The 27,518-nt window shown below is 40.4% G+C and overlaps 2 protein-coding genes and 1 long non-coding RNA gene across 7 annotated transcripts in view; 2 read left to right on the top strand and 1 right to left on the bottom strand.

Annotated features, from left to right (window-relative positions):
• Positions 1–27,518, top strand: part of LOC307159014 (NACHT, LRR and PYD domains-containing protein 3-like) — a 322,697-nt gene that overhangs the window by 59,382 nt on the left and 235,797 nt on the right. The gene's annotated exons all lie outside the window — the stretch shown is intronic.
• LOC307159016 (NLR family CARD domain-containing protein 3-like) overlaps positions 6,474–27,518 on the top strand; it is a 73,150-nt gene continuing 52,105 nt past the window's right edge. For 3 of the 5 annotated variants that reach the window (XM_079872100.1, XM_079872098.1, XM_079872102.1), the window contains exons 1-3: positions 6,487–6,689; positions 7,097–7,213; positions 7,979–8,044. In XM_079872100.1, coding sequence (XP_079728226.1) covers positions 7,164–7,213; positions 7,979–8,044 — 116 coding nt within the window. In that variant the 5' untranslated portion in view covers positions 6,487–6,689; positions 7,097–7,163. Of the gene's footprint in view, positions 6,690–7,096; positions 7,214–7,978; positions 8,045–27,518 lie in introns of all 5 variants that reach the window. The other 2 variants (XM_079872099.1, XM_079872101.1) reach the window with 2 other exon arrangements.
• Positions 13,364–14,230, bottom strand: LOC307159037. The gene is made up of 3 exons (XR_013821332.1): positions 14,157–14,230; positions 13,788–13,836; positions 13,364–13,505 (listed from the first exon to the last, which is right to left on the bottom strand). It is a non-coding gene; the product is annotated as an uncharacterized lncRNA (long non-coding RNA).

The raw sequence follows: 27,518 nt of genomic DNA, 5'->3' as shown, positions 1-27,518 counted from the left end.
AACAGAAGATCAAAGATGTGATCACTTCAGATAGATTGTATCACCTAAACCTTTTGCTGTTCTGATTTCATTTACATTAAGAGTTGACCATTTGGGTTGATCACATCCTGAACAAATGGTAATCAATTGTAGAATGGGAATGGGTGTGGGACACAGAGAATCTTCTCAGACAATGGGGTGTCTCAACTTCATTAACATACAGACCACAGCTGTTACAATAAGAGCAACTTCTTTTACATTAAGAGTTGTAAACTGTAACAGGATAAAAGGTTTGAGATTTGGATGTTCTGGGTTCATTCTGACCCTGGTGAACCCAAGGTGCTTTGTGTACCTTGCCACTGCTATGCTGTAATAAACTTCATTGTTGAGATCTTCGACGTCCACATCATTTTTTCTTACATATGTCAGAACATAGGCTTACTATTGGCTGACGCTGGTCATGTGTGTGATGCGTGTGACGCTGGCCAGTAGTGAGCTTTGTAGACGCTTGGAAGGGAGGATGGGATCTTGTGTTTTCAAAACTAGCTTGCTATTGCTAGCCTCTCCAAAATTGCCTAAAGTCGCCATGAACCGGAAGTTACAAACGACTTTTCTCCAGTGTTGACATATTTCCAAGTGAAACAGAATATTGAATAGAGGGCAGGGTTTTACTTTAGCGTAAAATCTACAAATTACAATCTAACCCAAATCATATAACATACTTCTAAACACAAGTATAACTCAGTATTAACTCATACAATTCCTAGAATATATTTCACTCATGGAGCACTCACTCACCGCAGTCATTCACTCTCTTGGCTGACGTGAATCTAAATGACCCTACCGGAACCAGTTCATCATATTACCAGATCTGGGCTGAGAGTGCGATTAAAGGGTTACTTCACCCAAAAATGAAAATTCTGTCAGTAATTACTCACCCTCATGTTGTTCCAACCCCGTAAGACCTTCGTTCATCTTCAGAGAGAAGGAAATGAATAGTGGAATAAAGTCGTTATTTCTGTTTGTTTTTGCGCACAAAAAGTATTCTTGTCGCTTGATAAACTTAAGATTGAGCCACTGTAGTCACTTGGACTATATTAACAATCTCTTTAATAACTTTTCTGGGCCAGCAAGTTTCAATCACATAGAAGCCTTTGGAGGAGTGATCAGCTCTCAGATTTAATAAAAAATATCTTAATTTGTGTTCCGAAGATGAATGAAGGTCTTACGGGGTTGGAACAACATGATGTAGAGTAATTACTGACAGAATTTTTGGGTGAACTAACCCTTTAAAGGGGCCTTACATGAAAATAAATGTAGCAAGTGGAAGCAGATATTTGACCCGTTACACGAGCACTGAGCCCTGTGGGACCCGCGTGCTGCAAACCAACACATCACACACACAGGTCTATAGCCTCACACACTGTGGTCTGTCAGTGAGGGAATTGATGGTCATGCAGCAGATGGCAGTCGACTCCGGCTCCTAATAGCTGAGCCCTGAGCAGTGACGGCTGTATTGAAAAAAAAAAAAATCTGTATTATGATTTTTAAGGCCAGACAGGTAGTTTGTTGAAGTCAATTTATAGAGAAAGACTACACGCCTTCTCACAAATATATTCAAATGCGCATACCTACTGTATAGACTAAACACATACGCATGTGCACGCCGTTGGCATTTTTACATATTCGCGCTGTGTCACGAACTGCTCCAAGACTCGAAGGTTAGATCCAAATGCAGCTTTATTGGCTGGGGAAATCCAGAGGCGTAATCCAATGTACAGGCTAGGGTCATACACAGGCAGGCAGTCAAAACAAAGAAAGAAACAAAACAAACAGGCAGGGACCAGAGGCAAGAGAGTAATCCAGGGAACAGGGCAAGATATCAAAAACCAAGAAACAAGAAAACCAGGGAAACGCTCAGAAATGCAGTGTAACACTTAACAAGACTTCACGGTGAGTGAATGAATGAACATGGTATAAATAGACTGAGACTAACAGGATGATGTGACACAGGTGAATGCAATCAGTGAATGAGGTACAGGTGAATGTGATCAGTGATAAGTGATGATGAGTCCGAGCAGTGAGTTATGGGAAATGTAGTTTGTGAGTGATAATAGTCTTATGTGGAGTGCCCTCTGGTGGCTCTCAAGGGCACTCCAGCTGGTGACCGTTACATAGCCCCCCCTTTAAGGAGCGGATTCCAGACGCTCCTAAAACTGTCCAGGAGGGAGGTGGAGCGGAGGCGGACCCGGGGGCAGGATGGAGGGCCAGGCCCGTGCAGCGGAAGAGAACCTGAAGACTCCGGCAGGGCGGAAGGCCAGGGCAGAGCAGGCTGTGCAGGCGACCAGGGCGGAGCAGGCTGTGCAGGCGACCAGGGCGGAGCCGACCCTTCAAGCGGCCATGGCACAGGAACAGCGACCGGCTCAGGAACAGGAACAGACACAGGGACAGGAACAGACACCGGCTCAAGGACAGGAACAGACACCGGCTCAGGTACAGGAACATACACCGGCTCAGGTACAGGAACTGACACCGGCTCAGGAACAGACAGCGTGACAGCGACCATCTCTGTTGAGGGCTCAGGTTCAGGCATGTCGGCGGCTATCTCTGCTGAGGGCTCAGTCGACGCGGCAGCGGCCATTTTGTCCAGAGACACTGGCTCGGTGGCGGCCATCTTGTCCGGATACACTGGTTCAGCATACGTGACTTGAACAGACTCTGGATCGGCGGCGGCCCTCTTGTCTGGAGTCACTGGCACGGCGGCGGCCATCTTGTCCGGAGACACTGGCTCGGCAGACGTGACTTGAACAGACACTGGATCGGTGGAGGCCATCTTGTCCGGAGACACTGGCTCGGCGGCGGCCATCTTGTCCGGAGACACTGGCTCGGCGGCGGCCATCTTGTCCGAAGACACAGGCGTGGAGTTGGCCATCTTGTCCGAAAACACAGGCGTGGAGTCGGCCATCTTGTCTGTAGACACAGGCGTGGAGTCGGCCATCTTGTCCGAAGACACAGGCGTAGAAAGAGGAAGAGGAACAGATTCAGGCTCAAGAACAGATTCAGTCTCGGCGGGACGAGACTCTTGACGGGCGGACGTGACGTGAAGCTCAGTCTCTGGATCGGCTGACGTGACGTGAAGCTCAGTCTCTGGATCGGCTGACGTGACGTGAAGCTCAGTCTCTGGATCGGCTGACGTGACGTGAAGTTCAGTCTCTGGATCGGCAGAAGTGACGTGAAGCTCAGTCTCTGGATCGGCTGACGTGACGTGAAGCTCAGTCTCTGGATCGGCTGACGTGACGTGAAGCTCAGTCTCTGGATCGGCTGACGTGACGTGAAGTTCAGTCTCTGGATCGGCAGAAGTGACGTGAAGCTCAGTCTCTGGATCGGCAGAAGTGACGTGAAGCTCAGTCTCTGGATCGGCAGAAGTGATGTGAAGCTCAGTCTCTGGACCGGCAGAAGTGACGTGAAGCTCAGTCTCTGGATCAAGATCAGCGCGCTCTGTGCTGGACGGGACCAGCAGTGAAGGCTCTGTGCTGGACGGGACCAGCGGTGAAGGCGGCTCTGTGCTGGACGGGACCAGCGGTGAAGAGAGCTCCGTGCTGGACGGGACCAGCGGTGAAGAGGGCTCTGGCTCGGTGGGCATGTCGCTTGCTGTCTCAGGGGCGGCGGGCACGACGCATACTGCCTTGGCTTCGGCAGATCTGGCGTAAAGTGTGGGCTCGGCTGGACTGGCGTGAAGTGCGGGCTCAACCTCGCCCACTATGAAGGGAGACCCACAAAATAGCAAAACAAAATCTATATATTGAACCAGAGTCCATCTGGGGTCAGCCTCAGGCAAATAAAAACTCACATCCTGATCCAGTCCCATCCAAAAGCAATCCTTGAGTTCGCTCAGAAATGCAGTGTAACACTTAACAAGACTTCGCGGTGAGTGAATGAATGAACATGGTATAAATAGACTGAGACTAACAGGATGATGTGACACAGGTGAATGCAATCAGTGAATGAGGTACAGGTGAATGTGATCAGTGATAAGTGATGATGAGTCCGAGCAGTGAGTTATGGGAAATGTAGTTTGTGAGTGATAATAGTCTTATGTGGAGTGCCCTCTGGTGGCTCTCAAGGGCACTCCAGCTGGTGACCGTTACACGCTGAGATAAAAAAAAAAATTTCTTTTTCTTTTTCTGCACCTTGGAACCTATTACAAGGTTTGCGTTCTCAATCCTCCAAACACTGTTGTCGTGCGGATGAGCGGCCGGAGCGAGTTAAGGATTTTCTGTTAGAACGGCGTCGTGTAAGTGGCTACTAAGTTAAAGGTGCTCTAAGTGATGTTGGGTGACGTCAGTTCTTGTTGATGTTTAAAGTATTGTCAAACAAAACAGAGGCTAGCTCGACCCTCCCTCCTCCTCATCCGCACTCTAACCCCCCAAACCCCACCCCAAATCCTTCTTGTCGGTTATTGGCTGGAACAATTTGTTATGTTTCGTGGTGCGGGTGAGCCCAGTTTGTTTTTCTTGCCGTTTGTGGAGCCTGGGCTGTCTACAGAGACCGTGGTTTTTTACAGTGTGTTCAGGGAACAGGCAGCTAGCGGATGGTGAGGAGATGTTTGCTGTGACAAAAAATGTTTTGGCCTAAAAAACGTGTGACATCGCTTAGAGCACCTTTAAAGGGGGGGTGAAATGCTCATTTTCACTCAATCTCCTGTTAATCTTGAGTACCTATAGAGTAGTATTGCATCCTTCATATCTCCAAAACGTCTTTAGTTTTATTATATTTATAAGTTAAAGATTGGCTGTACCGAGTCTTTCCGGAAAAAAACGAGCGGCTGGGGGCGGGCCGTGTGGGCGGTGTGCTATAGCTGTGCTAACTGATCTAACAACAACACAGAGAGACATTTGAAGTAGTTTACTCACCGTGACTGCTCGATCCTTAAGCATTAGACGATCTGCAAATAAGTCGATCTGGGCTTTGTTTATAAAACAATCATCGTCGAAATGCAGGGAACAAAGAGTCGTGCACAACCTCCGTTGATGCTTCGAAAAAACAAACTCCATCCACTATTCCCTTAACGCTGGGTTCTTTGGGAATCTGTGCAGGGTTGTCTTGCCCTGCCAACCAAAAACCCACTTCTTTGGTGACATTGACTTCCCTAAAAGCCGAGCATAGCGCTTTGAGGTAACGTACTGCTTTCGCTCTCTTCTCTCTCTGGTCTGCGAGTGCGCGCGCGGCCGCGGAGAAGTGCCCTTAGGACCCATATAAGGAAATTCCGCTCTATCTTACGTAAGACAGAGCCATACTCGAAAAAAACTTTCCGAAACTTGTGACAAACCGGAAGGAGTATTTTTGGAACAAAAATACTCCTTCAAACGTACAACTTAACTTTTTAAACTTTGTCCATGTTTAGCATGGGAATCCAACTCTTTAACAGTGTAAAAAACTCAGTATGCATGAAACAGCAATTCACCCCCCCTTTAATAACTAATGATCTTTGCAACGGAAGTGAATCAATCAGTCAAAACTAACTTCAGCTGGACAATAACTTTATTCTAGAGTTGCTGTAAAGCCAAAACAATCTCTGTTACTGTAATTTCCTATAATCTCTGTAAAGCTGCTTTGAAACAATCTATGCTGATAAAAGAACTATATAAATGAAGGTGTTGAAAGTGCTGGAGAAATCACTGCTTCACTGCGTGATTCAGTAATCAGAGGAAACAGGAGTTTCCCATTGCTTCTAGTGACACAGTACGAGTGAACCGTATCGATAGGGAACAGAAGAGATCACTTTACAACATCAGGATTTATTCATTATTTAATATTTCTAAGTAATTTCTGTCCTTTCCTCTTAATGACTTTTGACCATTTCAGTTATTAAATTAAAAGTGGTCCAAACTGCAATAGAGTTGTGCAGGAACAATAAATTAAACCAACCATTAAACTGTTAAAAAGTTTACAATACAGTATTTTTTACAGTATGGTTTTAATTGATCTGATTCTTTCAGGTTTGTCACATTGCATTGTTCCACATTTGTAGATCGCTTTGAAAAAATCATCTGCTAAATTACTAAATGTAATTATAAACATGATTGGATGATGACAAATGTATTTCAGATGTGATCAAACAAAGTCCTCTTTATGATTTATTATCAGGAACTCTGATAAACAAATTATGAAAAACAAATTATGAAAAAAAAAACTGATGAACAAACAAAAACTAGTTAAAGAAAGTATAAATTAACAAACTAAATAGAAGAGAGAGATATCAATTGAATATAAAAAATAATAATAAAGTAACAGATAAAACAAACTGAAAAGACGCGGGTGCTTTGTTTGCGAAAGAAAAAAAAAACATAATTTACAACTTCAATATTAATCTCTCCAACGCGCGTTCAACGACGTCTGCTCTCACGCGCGTGTGTCGTGGTGCTCTCGTGAACGCGCGTCTCTGTTTACTTCTCTCTCTCTCTCTCTCTCTCTCTCTCTCTCTCTCTCTCGTCACACACAGAAAGTGAAAGCAAAGTGAGAATGACGGGCTCTGGTGAAAGTAAGTTTTCTTGTCGCCATTTTTTTTAAGCAGGACAAAATGCGAAATACGACACGGAAAAAACAGAGCATCAAAGTGTTTATCAACCATTATAAAGGAATTTACGTGTAGTTTTATGATTTTAAAGCTGGAGGATTGAGAACCTGTATCTTGTAAAAGTTTGATCAAGGTGAGTGTTCATGTGTGACTTTCATATCATATGAATCTCTTGAGGACATTTTACGTGATTGTTTGATATGAAACCTTTAATAAAGGGTTTCTTTCAATTTAATGTTTCCTTTGTGTTTCGTGATGTTTGTGATTCTTCAGAAGTTTAGTGTAAACATACATAGGCCAATTCACACAAACGTCAACAAACAGGTTTTTTTTTTTTTGTTATCGGATCAGTGTCTGTCGATGTGGGTCCGGGTTTGTTTTCTTTTTCACCTAAACTTTTTTAATCAGTGTTTCTCGGTGTCGGTTATTTTTCATAAAATTGAAATTCTAAGTCCAGCGGTCGACTTGTTTGTGTGTAAGACCCAATGAGCTTGAGTTAACGCAGTCACATGTCATGATCCTTTTTCTCCCACACTCCAGATATGTTCAGCTAAATTACGAGTCAGTGGAGGAGATCAAACTCATCAGATTCTCCTGCAGCTTCATCATGGGTAATTCACAAGGATCCAGAGATGGAGATTTTTCTCCAGGATGCAGGTACTTTCAACAAACATTACATTACCTTATTTACTTCTATAAAAGATGTGCTTATAGTCATAGGCGCCGATTTATGTTTTCCTCCGTGGGTGCTCATGGGAGCACGCCCTTTAAAAAAAAAAAAAAAAAAAAAAAAAAAAGTTTGCATTTCAGAACCTTAGGAAATGGACAGCTGCCGACACGAACACTACACACACCTATTTACTTGATAATAAAGCCGTAAAGTAGGCTATCTTTCAACTCAGGACAGCGCCACTTCTCACAAATACAGACAGGATTGGAGATGAAAAGTTTAACTGACACGTAACCGCGATCAGCTAAGCCTTTCACAACATTGTTTTCTTCAGTTTTCACTAGCTATTATTTTCTTCAACTCCTCAGCATTCATCTCGACTGCAAGCAGATCGCGCGCGCGGTTATGATGACTTTTTAAAAGTGAAAGTAGGTATAGAGACTCCTGGGAGGGCGTGGGCTCAAGGCTCAAATAAACTGATGTGGATTTTAAATTACTTTATTAACTTGAAATACAGGCATATTTTTGTACATGTGTTCCTAAAAATGTGCATATATTTTTTACGTTTGCACGTGATTGTTTTAAACCCGTGTTTAGACCCGTGTTTCCCCCGTGTCCGACCCGACCTGCACCCGTTTGAGTAAAATTTGCGGGTCACCCGTCGGGTACCCGAACCAGTGCAGGACTCTGTCACACAAGTCCACACAGTATAAATTTGATTTGTTGACTCACCATTGTGGTTAATTCTTCAGGAGGAACGTGTCTCTGCAGAGCGGGCCCAGACAGCAAACTGACTACGAAACGCATCCGCCGCGGAGGTACAGTGAACTCCGGAACGGATCCAGAAAGCGGATCCGAAACTGCGTCCACTTGCACACCGCGCCGGCGGCTCGCGGATCCGGTCCGACACCGCTGCGGTCCCTTTGCGTATCCGTACATAAATGGGTACATCCGCCCCGGCTTCGCTTTGGATCCGCGAATGAGCCGCATATCCGCTCCGGGTCCGTTTTGGACCCGGTCATATGCCCGGCCCGGGTCCGTTTTGGACCCGTTCATAAAATTCCGTCTACAATGCCACTTTTTTCCCCACACTTGATTATCTGGCCAAAACTATAGCTACAGATATATTTAAAATCTAATGGTGGACGAACATTAGATAGACTGGACTGCTCTATAAAAGCTTGAATAGTTATTAATGTATATGTGCCTTTGAATAAAACATGAAATCATTAAACATTAATAATTTTTAGCCAACTAACAATAACAAAATAGGTTATTACAGACTATAAATGTATTTACTAATTTTTTAAATAGTTTTATTCATGTATACATTGAATAGACATTACAGAAAAAAATTAAATCAACCATGAATTGTACCAAGAACATCATTTTATTTAGTGAAAAACATTACACTAAAATTATAAAGTATTTTTTTTCACTACTGTTGGGTCAAGGTTTGCTGACAGGGGGGACGGCTCCTTGAGCTTCCCCTATCTGATGCCAGGTTGAACCACCGGATTACATGTTTTGTAATGTCGTCATCGGTGGCGGCACAGGAGACATGGCTCTTTCTCACAGCACCTGTAATACATAAGCAGATTTTCATTACATGTCATGAAATCACATTGAAGCTACCAGGTTGTTGTTTTTTAGAGGATAGACATAATTCTTTTTTTAACTTAAAATAATGTCAAGTCGTAACAGGGAGAAAGGCACTTCTGCCTCCGCTTTGCGGTACTTTATCTGCTATAACCATGCTATGTAAGATTGCCAGATCGGGTCGCGTTTCTGTAGTTCTAATGAGACATAAGAAAACTACAGACTTTAATAGACTCCCTAAAGAATTTGGCACAAACACAAACAGAAGTTCAACTAAAATGACTAAGTGATTATAATTTTAACCATTATACAGCGTGACAAAAAAAAAAAAGTTTTCCTTGAATAAAACTTGAATGCCCATAAGTTTAGTTGACTAAAAAAGAACTAAACAAAAACAGGATAAGGTTGACTAAATATGATAAAAGTTAAATAGTAAATTTGACACAGGACTAAGCATGCATAAAAATAAAAAAGCTGACAAAATAAACTCTATTTGAGTCTTGTATCTAATGAGGTATTGCTCACCAGAGCAGGCAATACTGTCTGATCCATGTGAACAGTGAGACGGAGAAATGGGTGGAGGTGGAGCAGCTGTGCCGCTACTTAAGATAAAAGGTGGTGGTGCAATAACAGGAGCTGATGGTTGTGTTAAAAGTTTGCCTCTTTTTATGAGCATCTTCCTCCTCGCTCTCATCAGAGTCTCCCAAGAAATGACTATAAATTAGGGTGGAAAAAAACAAGCAGTAAACATCTTATTAATTACTCTTATTAATAAAAATAATAAATGTAAAGCCTTCCTGTAGCTCAAACAGTAGATTGTTGGCGCTTGCAATGCTAAGGTCATGGGTTCAATTCCCAGGGGAAGCAAGAACTGATAAGAATGTAAATGTGTACCTTAAAATGCAATGTAAGTTGCTTTGGATAAAAACGTCTGCCAAATGCATAAATGTAAATGTAATTACATAAACATTTTCACTGGCCTAAGAACTTAAATTGTAAATCAATGTAATTGGTTGAGAATGGTTTCTCTGAGAAACCATTCATCTATATTTCAGCTGGCTTTTTTATGTGGTGGTTGTCGGGTACATCATATCCTAAACACTAAATTATGTTTTTGAGAAAATATAGAGGCCAAAAAGTTAATGTAAAATATAAAGGATAATATACATATACTAACATCGGCTTTGGCCTTCTTTTTGGCCGAATCTCCTCCTCTTCCTCTTCAGACAGTAGATCTGATGTGTTGCAATTTAGAGCTTTCTTCAAGAGTTGTTGTGCCACAAAGTAGTCATCTAAAAAATAAATAGCCTATATGTTAAACTTCAGTAGACCTTCAAATTAATAGAGTAGAACTATAGACAACAGGGGTGCGTTCTCCGATAACGTTGTCTCTTAGCGCGCTACGAAGACTCAAAAGGTACACCTTAACTACAGGTATACCTTTCCTACGTGTGTTCTCCGAACTATACCTTAGGATGTTGCTTAACCCTCTGAGGTCGACAAACGCGCCGGCGCGTTTTGCTGGATTTTCTCCACAGTGTAGCACTATAAACTTAAATTTCTCCGTCATTTATGGTCATACAGAAAAAAGAAATATAAAAAAAGAATCTGTGGTATTTCTACTTTTGTATGTGTCCACTTCCAATCAAATCAAAACATTGTGCTTTTGTAAAATAAAGAAAATAAACAGGGTGTGCGTTCTGCCTCTCCGTCGCGGTGAACTTTTTTTTCTTGAGCACGTCTATAAACTGAAACAAAACTCAGCGAATACTTGTCACACATTTATGAGCCATACACCTTTATAAACATTTAAGTGTGTACTTTTAAATGATCGGATTCAAAACGAAAACAAATATTCTCTGTTTAAGTAATTTGTATAAAACCAACAAGATGTCCAGCTTCTCAAACGCTTCCTAATTATTTTTAATTCGGCCACGCCCACTCGCGCAAAAGATATTCACATGCAAATCTCCACATGGAACGCGATCGCCCTCATTACCTCAACAACAAAACACTTCACTTCACTTTTCGTCGAGTTTGAAAGACGTGCCTGAGCTTACATTGGATTTACATCAGAAGAAGAAGAACGATATTTGAAGACAAGAAAGATAAGGTAAGAAATTCTTACATATTAGTTTGCTATTGTTGCATAAATTTCACATTGCAGTTGAACTGTTGCTAGATATATGGTGAATATTATAATATTTAGACCCGTGTTTACTGTTACTGTGTTTGTGGATATCTGCTCAAACGTAGATATGTATATGGTAGGCCTAACCATAATGTTTTATATTTGATCGCGATCGCGTTTTAATGTATCATATTTTTGATCGCGATCGCGTTTGAATGTATCATATTTTGGAAAAGCAAAACGCTCCAAACGGCTTCATGTTTTTACTATTATCTCATTTCATATCATCATAACGAATGGAAACATTTGAAGTAACATGATAATCAATATATTTTTCTCTAGCTTAGTTGTTACTGAAATCTTTTTGAAAATATATTTAGGCTGCTATATTGTTATTATTTTATGCAGCACTGCGCATAGCCTATACCTACAAGGCACAACAAACCTGGTGTTCATTATATATTGTTGGAAACATTTGTGTGAGTGTGTGTGTGTGTATTCTGTGAATTTTAAAAAGCAATTTTAACAAGAAAAATCTAAAATGTATTCCCAAAATCGTGCAGGCCTTTCTCTTGATATCAGTATGTGCACTTTTTTTTTTTTTTTTTTTTCAGGGCCCAGATGCCACTGAGTCCTGCTGACTTCAACATTCACAGTACATGTCTCTGTACATGAACATGGTAAAGTGAAAATCAAACACCTTAGAAAATGAAAGGTATGTACAATGTTTTTAGGAATGGCACAAAGGTCTCTTTCTTCAATAAGTGCTTTTTTGTTGTGTATCTTTGGATTATGTTGTGTTGTAAATAAATCCAAACAATTTTAAAAGCCATTCTTTTTTAAATCTCCTCATTCTTTGTGCAAGGTTGGTCAGAATGATGGGCCCTGATAAGCTCCTAATAGGGCCATTAGGGAGGTTCTTTGTCTTTCTCAGGTGTGGAAAGCTTTCATATTAATGAGGTGATCCGCCCCTTCGCATATTGCTTTCTAACACAAAACACGTCGTAAAATTTTTAAATCAATATATTGTCTTCTCTGAATGAGCAGTCAGGGTGATTCTCACATAGTTTTAGAGCAAATATTCTAGGCTACGTGATACAATTTTCAAAAGTCTTGTGAAGAAATAATCAGTACGGGTTTCATGACCTTATTTCAGTGAGAATTTATTTTTGTATTTTCACAAACCACGCATAAATGTCATTATCTCAAAACTACAAACTTTTACATACATGCTGCTGATATATTATTGTAGCAGAGTTTGTGCTGAATACAGTGTAATTAGACTTTAGCCATGAAAATGTCACAAGTAACAGAAATAACCACAAATGTCAGAGCATGTCAGAACACCTCCAGGGCCCAGAAAACAGCTCAGACCCCAGAGGGTTAAGGTAAACCTTCTTAAGTTCGACCTTAGCAGGCGCTGTCCATGGTGGAGGCGCTGAATAGGTTGATATCGATGCCTCGATGATCGATTGTGCGCTCTTTCCTTCACAGCGGTATAGGTAAAGTATTGAGAAAACAATGTTCTTTATAAAGAAGCGTTTTAGAAATAGTACAAACTGCATTTATCGGGGCTCATTGAAATATGTACATGCAGAAATAAATATGAGTATGTGTTTATAATTTAGCAAGTGTGCAATCCCAAACCCTCACGGCCATAAGTGTGTAAATGTTCTCCACAACGTATGCTGATTATCCACCAGCCATGTAGTTGACATACACTAACTGGCTCCGCGGACGGCGCCGTCATTGATTTAAAACAAGTAGCCTACTCGCTGTCTTACTGCCATAGCTATAAAGTTTGTGTAAACTCATCTTTCTTTATATAGACTCCTAAGCCTTTTCTGTCAAATGGTTCGCCAGCTGATGTGCCTTAGGATAGTAATTAAAAAAAGCTAACAACCATTAGTGTATGGAAACAATGAAAACACTTCCATACACTGGGTGTAGGCTATAACAACTTAAGTATTTTATGTGTAAAATTTTAAAGTAAAGTAAAAATGTAATTTTAATACTAAATCAGATTTTATATTAAATGTTCATATACAATTTTCTATGTGTAATTAAACTGCGATGTAAAAAAGCTTTTTGCGTAGTGGTAGCCATAGCGGTATGAACCGTCAGCAGCGATAAGGTATAGCTAAGAGCACTCCAGACCAACCTTACGAACGTATGACTTACAGAAGGTATACTTAACTAAGAAGGTTTCGGAAACCACGTATTAACGATAAGGTACTTAAGGTACAACTTAAGAACGACGTAGCGTTAAGGTAGTTTCGGAGAACGCACCCCAGAACAATATGAGAATGTAATTAAAAGGATTTTCTTCCCATATAACATATTGGCAAAATACTTTGATATTTGCTTACAAAAGCCATTTAGATTATTTAAAAAGAAAATAGCATACCACATGACTCTGGCATCATATTTTTTCCAGTCAGGTCCAGGTTCCTTAGAATTTTTCACTGCCCCGTTCACTCTCTCATCATTTTTGTAGTTTGGCCAATAGGTAACTCCATCACTGTACCAATTTTGTGGCACCAAACATCCTTAAACGAGAAGGAAGTAACAAACAGCACCAGATAAATTGAACTTCCTGTTTCAAGAACAGGTCAGTATGTCTACCTTGGGTTATTTCACCAAGTGTATGGTGTAATTGCATATGGGTCACTTTTAAATTAAAAAAGCTGGTCCAAAAAATAAAAGAAATTCAGATATGGTCAACAAATCAGAATTGGGCATCAAGACCTGCAGTATAAATGTGGCCTTACTGAACTCAATTGAATCAACAATGAACTGTCAACTTACAGTGAAGTTGCTGAAGAACTTACTGTCTTAAGGTGGAGCTGGAGACAGGTACAGTTTTTCTATTCATTTTATCTAAAAGAAACGTAACAGAAACACAAAATACACATTTCAACTAGTGAGTTGTGGAAAATAACCAAAATTTTTAGTGTTTTCAAAAATAATTATACAGCAGGGCTCGACAATAAGGACTGCCTGATGGCCCGGGGCCAGCGTGAAAGATACTTGGGCCAGTTGCAGGAACTTTCACCTGCCCCATTGGGCCAGTGCTGCATCTTCAAGTTGATAATTTGCACATTTTTAAGCCTTGACAATTGAAATGCTGTAGTGTGGACCAGTGTCAGTATTTGACAACATATCTGGCTAAATCAAGTTAGAACAGTATTAAATCTTACTTTACTCTGATGTCAGGAAAAGATGAAACTCCAAAATAAGACTGGTGGCACTTGAACAAACTGTGAACTGTAAGCTGCAACAGAACACACACACACCATCTTAATATGATATGAAATAATTATCTGAAACAACATTACATGGGGAGGTGGTGGAGAATATATTTGTCATGATGTAAACAAAAATGGACTCAAACTAACCAAACCAGTACAGTATTAAATGCTGTAGTGTGGACCAGTGTCAGTATTTGACAACATATCTGGCTAAATCAAGATGGAACAGTATTAAATCTTACTTACTCTGATGTCAGGAAAAGATGAAACTCCAAAATAAGACTGGTGGCACTTGAACAAACTGTAAGCTGCAACAGAACACACACACACACACACACACACACACACACACACACACACACACACACAGTATCATATAATATTAATTATTTTTTTGAAACAACATTACATTAGGAGGTGGAACTGTCAAAATGTAAACAAAAATGGACATGTTATACCAGAAATTCAGTGAAAAACCTAAGTTGGGTAACGTTAGGCCTAACATGATAATATTGCCTGACATTTTAACGTTACTGGAGGGGAGAAAATACTCGATCAGGGTGTGATAAAAATCCGGACAGCTAACGTTAATTAAATCACCTAACCTCCCAGACAGAAAGAATATACCATCCAAATAGCTTTTTACTCAAAGTTATTAATTATCAAATACATTTTTACTCAAATCTACGCTAATGACAATTTGCTAACTTGGTTTGCCACAATCATTTCAGAAATAAAATCATCGGTATGTTGAACGGTATGAACGGTAATGTTTTACAGATAAGTAACTGCACAAATAAAGCATATTTGAACCATTCTTACCGTGTTCCGTGCTTGTCGACCTGCCGGTTAGCTTTTCCTCAGAGCGGAGAATGATTCTGTGACGATGGCGACAGTTGAAATTAGGCGCGTTTGGTCAGCGGGTCCGCCCAGCGTCTGTAGCGAGCCCGCGAGGTGACAGTGCGTCAGGGGGCGGGGCACATGTTAAGGCGCGTCCGAAGTGCGGATCCGTATAGAGCATCACAGTCCCGCCCACAGCCGGTGCCGGAAGTAAAAATTCAATACAATTTCTCCATTGACAGTTGGGGTATAAGCCATAAAAACGTAACCATACATGGTAGACTTAAAACCAGCTACGGCAGTACTAAGCGATTGTATATGCTCATATAACCGCCAAAAGTTCATGGGGCACTAACCTTGTTTTGAGATAAATGCCTTTTATTCGCGATGTCTTGGAGAAGTACTTCATTACCCACAATCCTAAACAATCCCACAATCCCACAGTGATGCATCTGATTGGTGGAGCTCGTGTAAACCCCGCGAAAGTTCGTGAAGACTCAAATAGAAAAAAAAAAAAACTGTTGCGTTTTTTGCACGGTATCACTGATGTGACATTTGAACCGAGGAGTCTTCATATATGGTGTATGAGTCATATCAAGCATTTTATGATGCCACTGTCAAAACAATATTTAGCTTAGGCATACCCAGAGCCATAGAGAGCTCTTCATGCATTTACTGAACATTAGTGTAATAATTCATGGCAAGTTAATAAACTGAATATGATGCACTTTCTGGTTTGCTGACCTTCACTTTTTAATTTTCACTTGTTGTTATTAAGAAAATACATTAAATGTTATTAAAATTAAGGATGAACTATAACTTCATGAATAAAATGAGCATGGACCACAAGTGGGAAATTGTTGAGGCATTTGTCAGCAACCTGCCCGTGGGCCGCTGAAAGTGATGAGCAGAACGCCGCGGACCGCCAGATCTGCACCCGTGAGCCGCGGACCGCCAGCCATGCTTTCCAGTCTATTTACACAATTACTACTGAAAGAACTGCTATAAACGGCACAAGAAAAAGTTCGCGTGGCTGTCGTCAGATTTTAAAGTCGCTCTAAAGGCTCTTTCGCGGTTGTGGCTTCAGTCAACTTCAGTGAGGCGCGGTGGTTTATGGGATGAGTAGTTCCTTCGCTCGGAAATGAAAATATGTACACAGTCTTGTACCTTTGCCTTTTTTTGGATTTTCTCGCCGTTTTTTCACTCGAAATGATATGTTGTATGCCTATGAGTTCAGCCGTAGCTGGTTATCCTCAGACATGCTCTAAAACTCTTTAGATACGGATTTTCGAAAACGTCAATGGGAAAAATGAATGGGAAATTTACTTCCGGCACCGAAGCGCTCTCGGGCTGTGGGCGGGACTGTGATGCTCTATGTGATCCGTTCTGGATCCGCCGATTAAAACCGCAGGCGGGGCCGATCCTGGAGGCGGGGCTGATCCTGTTAGCGCAGCGAAAACGAATCTGACAGTCAGGCGGATCTGGCGGCTTGAGGGCGGGTCCGCCACGGACTCCTTTGCTGTGTGGGGGGTCACTAAAGAGGCGTTTTCATCCAAGAAACGCTGTGATTGGTGGAAAGGATATGGAGCAGGCGACTGACAGCGACATAACCAATCACAGTGTGACAGACGCTTCACATAGCACCAACTGCAATGTTTAATTTTAAATGAATGTAGCCTACTGGCAGTCCGGCACACGTGGGTGCTCGGTATTTTCCGTGGGTGCTCGAGCCCCGGAGCACCCACGGTATCGGCGCCTATGCTTATAGTATGAAACTTTTGAATTAGAATCATAATTTTTCTCAGTCAGTCAGTCTAATACTAGCAATGACATCAAGTAAATGTAAGCTGAGATTTTTTCCACCTTTATATAATGGAGTAGGTGTAAAATTGAGTGGATTTTTTTAACTGCTGGTTCAGGGCCCATATTTATCAAGCTTCTCAAAGTGTCAGTTTAGTCTTAAAGGGTTAGTTCACCCAAAAATGTAAATTCTGTCATTAATTACTGACCCTCATGTCTGTCCAAACCCATAAGACTTTTGTTCATCTTCGGAACACAAATGAAGATATTTTTGATGAAACCTGAGAGCTTTCTGTCCCTCCACTGACTGCAACGTCATTGCAACTTCCAAGGCCCAGAAAGGTTGTAAAAATATCGTTAAAAAAGTCCATGTAACTACAGTAGTTTAACCTTAATACGTCAGAAAGTAGGCTCACTTTTGGCTAACGATGGTCATGTGTGTGATGCTGTCCAATAGTGAGCCTACGTTCTGACATACAACCCAGAAGCGCTGCGCTGTTTACACTACGTCAACAGCGTAGGAGAATGACATGGAAAGGAAGAAATTGTTGAATAAAGTCGTTATTTTAGGATTTGTTTTGCGCACATAAAGTATTCTCATCGCTTCATAACATTAAAGGTCCCATGACATGAAATTTTCACTTTCTGAGGTTTTTTAACATTAACCCTCTGGGGTCTGGGCTGTTTTTGGGGCCCTTGAGATGTTCTGACATGCCCTGACATTTGTGCTTTTTTCAGTTGCTTATAAACATATTAATGGCAAAGGTGTAAATTCACTCTATAAAGCACAAACAGGGCTACCATAATATGTGAGCCATGTGTATGTACATGTTTTCATTTTTGAGAGAATAATGTTTATGCGTGGTTATTGAAAAAAATTAAAAATACAATTTCTGAAATAAGGCCACAAAACACATAGTAAATATGTGTCAATAAGACTTGACAAATGGATGTCCTCGCCTAGTGTTTTTTCTTCAAAATTATGTGAAAATAGTCTTGCTTTATCGTTCACATAAAACCATACATTGATTTAAATTGATGTAAAACAGGTTTTGCTTGGAAAGCCAATATGCGAGGGGGAGGAGTAGTTTACACCTTAGATTACAATGCCCCACCCACTCTGCATAATGACTCTGCATAATTAGCCATTCATTCAGGTGTGAAACTGACTGAGGGTGTACTCACACTAGGTACGGTTGCCATGAACCGGGCCCGAGTACGATTGTCCCCCCTCCCCACTCCCCCACTCCCCCACTGGCCTGCACTCACATAGGGTTTCAGCATTCGTGCCGGAGCACGCTTACGTCATTATGGTGTGACGGTTTCGGGATAAACAGGAAGAGCGGCGCATCGCTCTGAGTCCATCGCTCTGTTTACTTTGTGGATAATTTTGAGTCGTTTGGTCCACAGCCCTCTCACAGCCTGTTGTTAAACAGATCTATCGCCTTTGTGGCACGAAAATTTTCACGTAATCGTGCTGCTCGTATGAGGAGGTTTGCGTCACGCGTCCTGTTCCGTGCTCCAGCACGGTTAGCGCTCACACTGCATGCGAACCGCGCCCGAGTCCAACTGAACCGTGCTCTGGCCCACCTCTTCCAACCGGGCCAGGGCCGGCTAATCGAGCCGCGCCCGGGCACGGTTCGGAGCACTCACACTAGTCAAACGAACCGCGCTTTGGTGGTCAAACGCACTCGGGCACGGTTCAAACTGGCTAGTGTGAGTACACCCTGAGCCACAATGCAAGGACAAAAGATATATTTAGAAGAAGCCTTATATTGACCATTTAAGATTTTGCTTCAGTAGCGTAGCCAGAAAAGAGACTCTGGGTGTGCATATGAAAATCTGGGTGTGCCACACATTTATTGTCAGATTAGGCCAGCCTTAAAAATATTCTTGTTTGCCGTAACACGACCGACCCTATCAATTTAGGACCGACCCAATAATCCCCCCCCCCCCTTTAGTCCGTTGTAAACTTGCGTTAAGACCGACAACAACAAACAACTAATACAAATGCAATAAAATGATATTCATTATATTTTAGTAAGTATTGTGAATTGAAATTGCCCATAGACCTACATACAAGCATAGGCTACGCTCTTTATTTTAAATAAAAACCTGTGGCGTCATCTATGATTATAAGGGCTGTAGGCTATATGCGAAATGAAACTGAAATCGCGACACTCAGGGCCACAAACCTGTGTCGCAGTCAGTGTTGGGGAAAGTTACTTTAAAAAAGTAATGCATTACAATATTGTGTTATTCCCTTAAAAAGTAACTAATTGTGTTAGTTACTTTTTAGAAAAGTAATGTGTTACATTACATTTGCGTTACTTTTTTTTTTCATCTGGGCTGGCCTTGTTTTTTATAACAAAAAAAGTTATATTTTTGGGCAAATGTAAAGACCCTTTCACACCAAAAGTGAATTAATAATCCTCAGGCTGAAGGAAATGCAGATTCACATGTGTACAGTAGAGATAGAGTACAGCAGTGTACAGTAGAGGAACAGCTCAAACAAACCTTTCAGCTGCTGTTATTCTGTATGTCAGAAGTATATTAGTCAATAAAGTGAGATTAAATGCATAAATAATTGTTTTATTTAACATTTAGTTATTGGAGGTTTGCATAGTATTCTGATTCTGCATTTCACTGATTTTATTCATATTGAGGAATATTGAATCTTTTTTGTGTACAAGTGAGATGAGTAAATGCACGCTCACATTTAGTTTAGAACTACAATAACCATCATGTTTACACACTCTCTCTCTCGACAAGAGAGCTGTCAGTCAATAAATGGGAAAACAAAAGTATCTTGCGTTACTTATTTGAAAAAGTAACTCAAATATTTTGTTGTAAATTTTAAAAGTAATGCGTTACTTTACTAGTTACTTGAAAAAAGTAATCTGATTACGTAACTCAAGTTACTTGTAATAAGTTACACACAACACTGGTCGCGGTGTGAGAAGGCAGAATCGCGATCCAGATCCAATGCTACCACATCTTTACTACTATTGGGGAGTTCCAGCGTTATGGACGTGACATTTGCAGTCAAAACTTGAAATATAAATGATCAGAAAATGCGTTTTAATACTAATATATTGAAACGTCTGTTTATACATCCATACTCCCTTAATAAAGGAGTCCAGACGTTAGAAAAACATCAGTATACACATGCGTTTTATATTTAATATGAGGGAAATACACTTGCGTTATTTTAGAATGTTCAGTGATGTCACAGAACTGCCAGATTCAAACTGCTTTCGCGCGTTGGCTGGCGCTGAGCCAGAGACGGACGCGCTCAGCTATCACAACTAATATGCAGTGTTTTCAACCACATATTGTTTATTTTATGTTTCAGACATTTAAATAGACATAAGTACTAGTAAAACAATATATTTGTAGTTTGTAAAATACACACTGATGTCTATGGAAGCAGCAAAAACAATCTATTCAAATATAATTTGCCGACGTGTTTTATTCCTATATCAGACACACATAGCGGAACTATAAAGTTTACTCTATTCTTCTCCCAGTTCAACAGCCACTTACTTTCATGTATTTCGGGAGAAACTGGGGAATTCAGGTGCTGTAAATCCGGCTGACAGGACTCTGAACTGCAGCGCTCATCGTTATAGATCAAGATAATTTATAAAGGTTTTTAAACGAAGAATCAGAATATCAGATAGTTGACATGGTAAGCAAGTTTGTGAATATTTTTAAAGGAAAAACGAAATAAAACGAATAACGATACATCTGTTAGTTATTGTGGCTGCGTGTGTCTGTCACGTGACAATCATGACGCGTCGCCATGGAAACAAGGGGTCAAGTTAAAATATTTTTAACTTACGCATGAAAGGGTTGATTAAAAAAAAAAAAGTATTCTAGGTAAACAACAGTAGCCCAAGTTTAGTAAAACATTTTTTATTAAGACTATAAAAAATAATTCTGCATCCATTTTTAGGTGTGCCAGCTGCCACTGTGGGTGGCACCGGCACACCCTGGCACACCCGTGGCTACGCCCCTGTTTTGCTTACGTCTATCTTGTAAATATGTTTTGCTATTTTATTAAAAAGGTTACAATTACAACAATAATTACAATTTCAAAAATATTTCAAGTGTACTCTTTCTTTGTAAAAAAAATTATTATAGGCCTACATTTTATCTATGTATTCATTAGTTTGAATATAGCCACATTGGAACAGCTAACATCTTAGTTGATGACTTTATTTTTGACAAAAATAGTATTTTATATATAGAAATTGCTAAACAAATGCTTATTTGACGAGGCAGTATATTCTACAGTAAAAACTGTATATTTCTTAAACTTTATAAACTTTCATATTTCGCCTGACTGTAACGTTGTTTTCATGAAATATTAGGGCATATTGTTAATTTGCAGTTTAATACGTTGCTTATACAAATAGCCTACATTTTATTTCAACATATTACAGTCGATTTTTACTCATCTCAGTATAGCAATACAGTTTGCTAAAACATCATCATTCATTCACACACGCGATTTAAATTTAAACTGTCTTTGCGAGCTGTGGTAAACAGCGCGCATCTCTGCCGTTCATTCATTCATAAACAGAAACCCACGTGAAGAAATTCACGTGATAAGGAAAAAAAAACTTACTAGTATTTCTCAGCTCGCTCCTCGATATACCCGCACTTCTGAGGGACATTTTTCATTATTATTATTCCTCACAGCGCTGCAAGACGGTGTAAACAAGTAATGATCTGAATAAACTTGTGTTTTCTCGAGCTGATGGGGGCGTTCACAGGATTGCGCGGATTGCCTCAGCCATTTGCGTTTGAATAGCGCACACTCTCCGTGGGCGGAGTCACATTACATCTGAATCAGCTGTAATTAGGTCGACTGGAATCGCTCTCTTTTAATACAGATTTCACAAGATGAGAATATTTGTTTTTTATATAAATTACTTCATTTAAAAGAATTGATTTCAAGCTTCATAAATACATATCTCACGTGCCTGTGTGAGAAGTATTCGCTGAGTTATGATTCATTTTCGGACGCGTTTCAGAATGGACTACACGGACAGAGAGAAGGCAGAACTCGCTTCGTGTTTATTTTTCTTTATTTGGCGAAAAGCACAACACTTTGTTTTTATTGTGAGTATACACAAAAATAATACACATTTAACAGAATCGATTGATGTATGAAACTTGTTTGTAAAATCAAAGTCAAAAGAGTATTTCGGGTCTCAATTCAACTGATAAGGAAAAAAGCGAGCAGATCACGCCGGCGTGATTGCCGACCTCAGAGGGTTAATATGAGTTCCCCTAGCCTGTATATGGTCCCCAAGTTTCTAGAAATTTAAATCGGTGTAAATCGAGCTTTTGCTATCTTTCTCTGCCTTTGAGAAAATGGAGGCTCATACGCGCTGATCTTGAATCTCCTCTTTATGACGTCATAAGGAGGAAATGTTACCTCCCCTGTCTCTGCTTTGCCTGCCCAGAGAATATTTTCCGCCCATGAGAAAATGCGATAGGAAGTAGGAACGCGCGCGCGTGCGATTTTAGTTTGTCCACGAAAGATATCATGGCTTTTGAGCGAGCGAAGCATAACAATTGCTCAATAATTGGATGTACAAATGAACACCGAAGGGTCAATACAGAGCTGGGCTTGCTGAACGTCTGAAACTAAAGTGTGGATCACTCTCTTTAGCTCAGCTACACACCTCGGACAAGTAAGTCAACTAATGATATATAAGTGTGTTGCTTGCTTTACTGTTTATGGTTACCTAGATTGTTACACGTAGAATGTGGCTGTAACATTAGCTATGCAGTTTATGTGTGTGAATACACACACTGTAACGCGAGTGTTGTACACTTCTTTGTTATTTGGATAACCGTTTTCCTGTTGGTTATATGGCGCGCGCGATATCCGCATTTCAAGATCGCAGAGCTTGATGTAATTGTAATAAGATAAATACAGACGTTACAGATCTCTCATGAAAAGGCAACAGTAGGTTAACGTTAACTGTAAACCATCCGAATAACGTACCGTATCCAGACATAATATTTTAAACTAACCATTCGGAAACGTCCTGCTGGAGCCGCTGAGTTGCAACTACTTCATCCGTTGCTTCTCCATCCGGATCAGATTCTGGGTCAAACTGAAATGCTTGAAAGACTGCGTGTCTTCGTGCCATTGCTATATCCAACGTAAACATGCACGCCACGGTACCGTTGCGCAAGATGGTCAAGGTCACACCCACCCTCCACCTTGCGCCGCCTTTCTCCTCCTTATTAGTATTTAAAGCTACAGACACTGAAACGGCCTGTCTGAAGGAAGCTCATTCTGGGACTGGCTTGTAGTGGCTATAATTCTGCACCGAGGCTGAATTTTTGGAAAGAGATTTCAGATACAGTACTAGGGACCACTAAGGCCTATATTAAAGCCTACAAAAAGTAGCATGTCATGGGACCTTTAAGGTTGAACTACTGTGGTCACATGGACTATTTTAACTATGTCTTTACCACCTTTCTGGGCCTTGAAAGTTGCAATGACGTAGCTGTAAATGGTGGAACAGAAAGCTCTCAGATTTCATCAAAAATATCTGATCAACGAAGGTCCTACGGGTTTGGAACGACATTAGGGTGAGTAATTAATGACAGAATTTAAATTTTTGGGTGAACTAACCCTTTAAATGCTGATAATTCATGAAATTTACTCCTACTTTCAATCTTAACCCTCTGAGGTCTGAGCTGTTTTCTGGGCCCTGGAGGTGTTCTGACATGCTCTGACATTTCTGGTTATTTCTGTTACTTGTGACATTTTCATGGCTAAAGTCTAATTACACTGTATTCAGCACAAACTCTGCTACAATAATATATCAGCAGCATGTATGTAAAAGTTTGTAGTTTTGAGATAATGACATTTATGCGTGGTTTGTGAAAATACAAAAAAAAATTCTCACTGAAATAAGGCCATGAAACCCATACTGATTATTTCTTCACAAGACTTTTGAAAATGGTATGACGTAGCCTAGAATATTTGCTCTAAAACTATGTGAAAATCACCCTGACTGCTCATTCAGATAAGACAATATATTGATTTAAAATTTTTACGACGTGTTTTGTGTGAAAAAGCTTTATGCGGAGGTCATTAATATGTAAGCTTTTCACACCTGAGAAAGACAAAGACCCTCCCCTAACGGCCCTATTAGGAGCTATCAGGCCCTGTCATTCTGAGCAACCTTGCACAATACTGTAAATGAGGAGATTTAAAAAAGAATGGCTTTTAAATTGTTTGGATTTATTTACAACACAACATAATCCAAAGATACACAACAAATGCCAAAAAAGCACTTATTGAAAACAATGATCCAAAGACAGAGACCTTTGTGCCATTCCTAAAAACATTGTACATACCTTTCATTTCCAAGGTGTTTGATTTTCACTTTACCATGTTCATGTACAGAGACTCATGTGGATGTTGAAGTCCTCAGTGGCATCTGGGCCTTGAAAAAAAAAAGTGAACATACTGATATCAAGAGAAAGGCCTGCACGATTTTGGAAATAAATATTAGATTTTTCTGGTTAAAATTGCTTTTTAAAATTCACAGAATACACACACACACACACACACACACACAAATGTTTCCAACAATAATATAATGAACACCAGGTTTGTTGTGCCTTGTAGGCATAAGTTATGCGCAGTGCTGGATAAAATAATAATAACAATAACCTATAGCAGTATAAATCTTCCAAAAGATTTCAGTAACAACTAAGCTAGAGAAAAATATATTGATTATCATGTTACTTCAAATGTTTCCATTTCTTTATGATGATATGAAATGAGAATGAGATAATAGTAAAAACATGAAGCCGTTTGGTGCATTTTGCTTTCATCCAAAATATGATACATTCAAACGCGATCGCGCTGCAAAATATGATACATTCAAACGCGATCGCGATCCAAAATATGATACATTCAAACGCGATCGCGCTCAAATATAAAACATTATGGTTACCATATACATATCTACGTTTGAGCAGATATCCACAAACACAGTAACAGTAAACACGGGTCTAAATATTATAATATTCCCCCATATATCTAGCAACAGTTTAACTGCAACGTGACATTTATGAAACAATAACAAACTAATATGTAAGAATTTCTTACCTTACATCTTTCTTGTCTTCAAATCGCATTCTTCTTCTTCTGAGGTAGCCTAAATCCAATGTAAGCTCAGGCGCGTCTTTCAAACTCGACGTGAAGTGAAGTGTTTTGGTGTTTTGTTGTTGAGGTAATGAGCGAGTTCGCGTTCCATGTGGAGATTTGCATGTGAATCTCTTTTGCACGAGTGGGCGTGGCCAAATTAAATATAATGAGCAAGCGTTTGAGAAGCTGGACATCTTGTTGGTTTTATACAAATTACTTAAACAGAGAATATTTGTTTTCGTTTTGAATCCGATCATTTAAAAGTACACACTTAAATGTTTATAAAGGTATATGGCTCATAAATGTGTGACAAGTATTTCCTGAGTTTTGTTTCAGTTTATAGACGTGCTCAAGAAAAAAAAGTTCACCGTGACGGAGAGGCAGAACGCACACCCTGTTTATTTTCTTTATTTTACAAAAGCACAATGTTTTGATTTGATTGTAAGTGGACACATACAAAAGTAGAAATATCACAGATTCTTTTTTTATATTTCTTTTTTCTGTATGACCATAAATGACGGAGTAATTTAAGTTTATAGTGCTACAATGTGGAGAAAATCCAGAAAAACGCGCCCGCGCGTTTGCCGACCTCAGAGGGTTAAGAATAAAAGCAAGTTTTCAAATTTCTTTAAGCTAGAATCACTCTTACTCTTCCAGTTCTTTAAGACAGCTCGAGAGGTCTCTCAAGTGGTTAGAAGGTGCCAGTAGGGGCTTGTGATGCAGTGAGGAGACAGAGACGTGCGCAAATCTTTCAGGAGAGGAAGAATGTTTTTGAAATTTTTGACAGATATCGTTTGGATAGAGCAGCATTATCTTTGTCAGCGCGGGTTAATGTTGGGCTGAACTTGCCTTTTATAACATGTTTCTGCTGTTCGCCTAATTCAGCAAGCGGTAGCGCCTCTTCCTCCCGCCATTTCAGTTTTCTTTTTGGAATCCATGGCGTCTGAATATATCATAAAATCTAGCTTTCGTGTATATATAGGCTGATCAGTTAACAGCACACAGGTTTAAAATTTGTAATTAAGACATGGTGAAACGTAGCCTGGCAAGCTAGACCTACATCAAGGTGTTAGGTCTGGCAACCCAACATAGACACGGCTCAATCCGAGGGGCGGGATAAACGGTGGCCTTTCAAATTCCCTCTGCACGCAATAGGAAAGCGCTTTAACCAACCAGAGCGTTTTCCCAACAGCGGAGCTAACGTTAGTTGATAGATTGAACTTTTGAATCTGGCCGGCAAAACTACGAACACATCTTCCTTTTTTAAGAATGACTTAAGTGCCGTTCTTTGCTCTTTTCTCAAAGAAAAACTTAACTCCAAGTCCTCCAGAGTCGCGGCCAAAGCCGATTCGAAAGACTGTTCACCAGCAGCAGCCGCCATTCTTTGTTTTCAAGTAGCAGGGAACCGTCACAACTCTGTCGTCATTATGTTAAGCCCGCCCCGCCTACTCTATACACGACGTGATTGGCCTGACCCAATTTAGGTTTTTACAGCTCCGAAAGTCAACGGAGAGTTGCTTGACTACCCTGGCTGCAAAATACATTTTGCTGCCGTTAGGGTGCGTCTAGATTTCTAGGCTAGGTGAAACGTGATTGTCTTTCATTTCCAATGTGTATCACAATGTATTCTCTTAAAAATTATTTATTGAATGATTTTTAGTGTTTAATGTAATTTCCTCTTAGGAATTTCACCATTCAATGGGAATTTTTCTGAGAATATTCTTAAAGGAACACGCCGACTTTTTGGGACTTTAGCTTATTCACCGTATCCCCCAGAGTCAGAAAAGTCCATACATACCCTTCTCATCCCTGTGCGTGCCGTAACTCTGTCTGACGCACTCTGTCTTGTGTCACAGCGTGTACAAATAAAAAGGTCACATGAGACTCAGCCATCTTATAACCGTATACATACTGCAAACTATATTCTCAGAAGGTGAAGCACTGCTACTTGGGCGTAGTGATTTGCTTGCAGCACCTGAGAAGCCCCGTGGTGAGGAGCAGAGAGTTCTATCTGAGTTGGAGTAAATCACTCCGCAGAAGTAGCAGTGCTTCGCCTTCTGAGAATATAGTTCCCAGTATGTGTACGGTTAGAAGATGGCTGTGTCTCATGTGACCTTGTTATTTATACACGGTGTGACTATACAAATCACAACATGTAAATAGGAAAATGTTGGCGTTATTTTGTCACTTATTGAAAGCAGTATGCTAGCTGGAGCCGTTTACCTCCAGTCTTTGTGCTAAGCTAGGCTAGCGGTGGGTGCGTCAGACAGAGTTACAGCACGCACGGAGATGAGAAGGGTATGTATGGACTCATCTAACTCTGGGGGGATACGGTGAATAAGCCTAAAAAAGTCGCCGTGTTCCTTTAAATAAGGAAATCTATTCAGTGATTGGTCCATGCCTATGTCATCATCCAAAATCCCATTTGTGGCACAGCAAAGTGTTGTGAATCATCTCTAAGACTGACACTTAAGATT

Source organism: Squalius cephalus, assembly GCF_949319135.1.
Source record: "Squalius cephalus genome assembly, chromosome: 5".
NCBI lineage: Eukaryota > Metazoa > Chordata > Actinopteri > Cypriniformes > Leuciscidae > Squalius > Squalius cephalus.
This window is presented reverse-complemented; position numbering and strand designations above follow the sequence as displayed.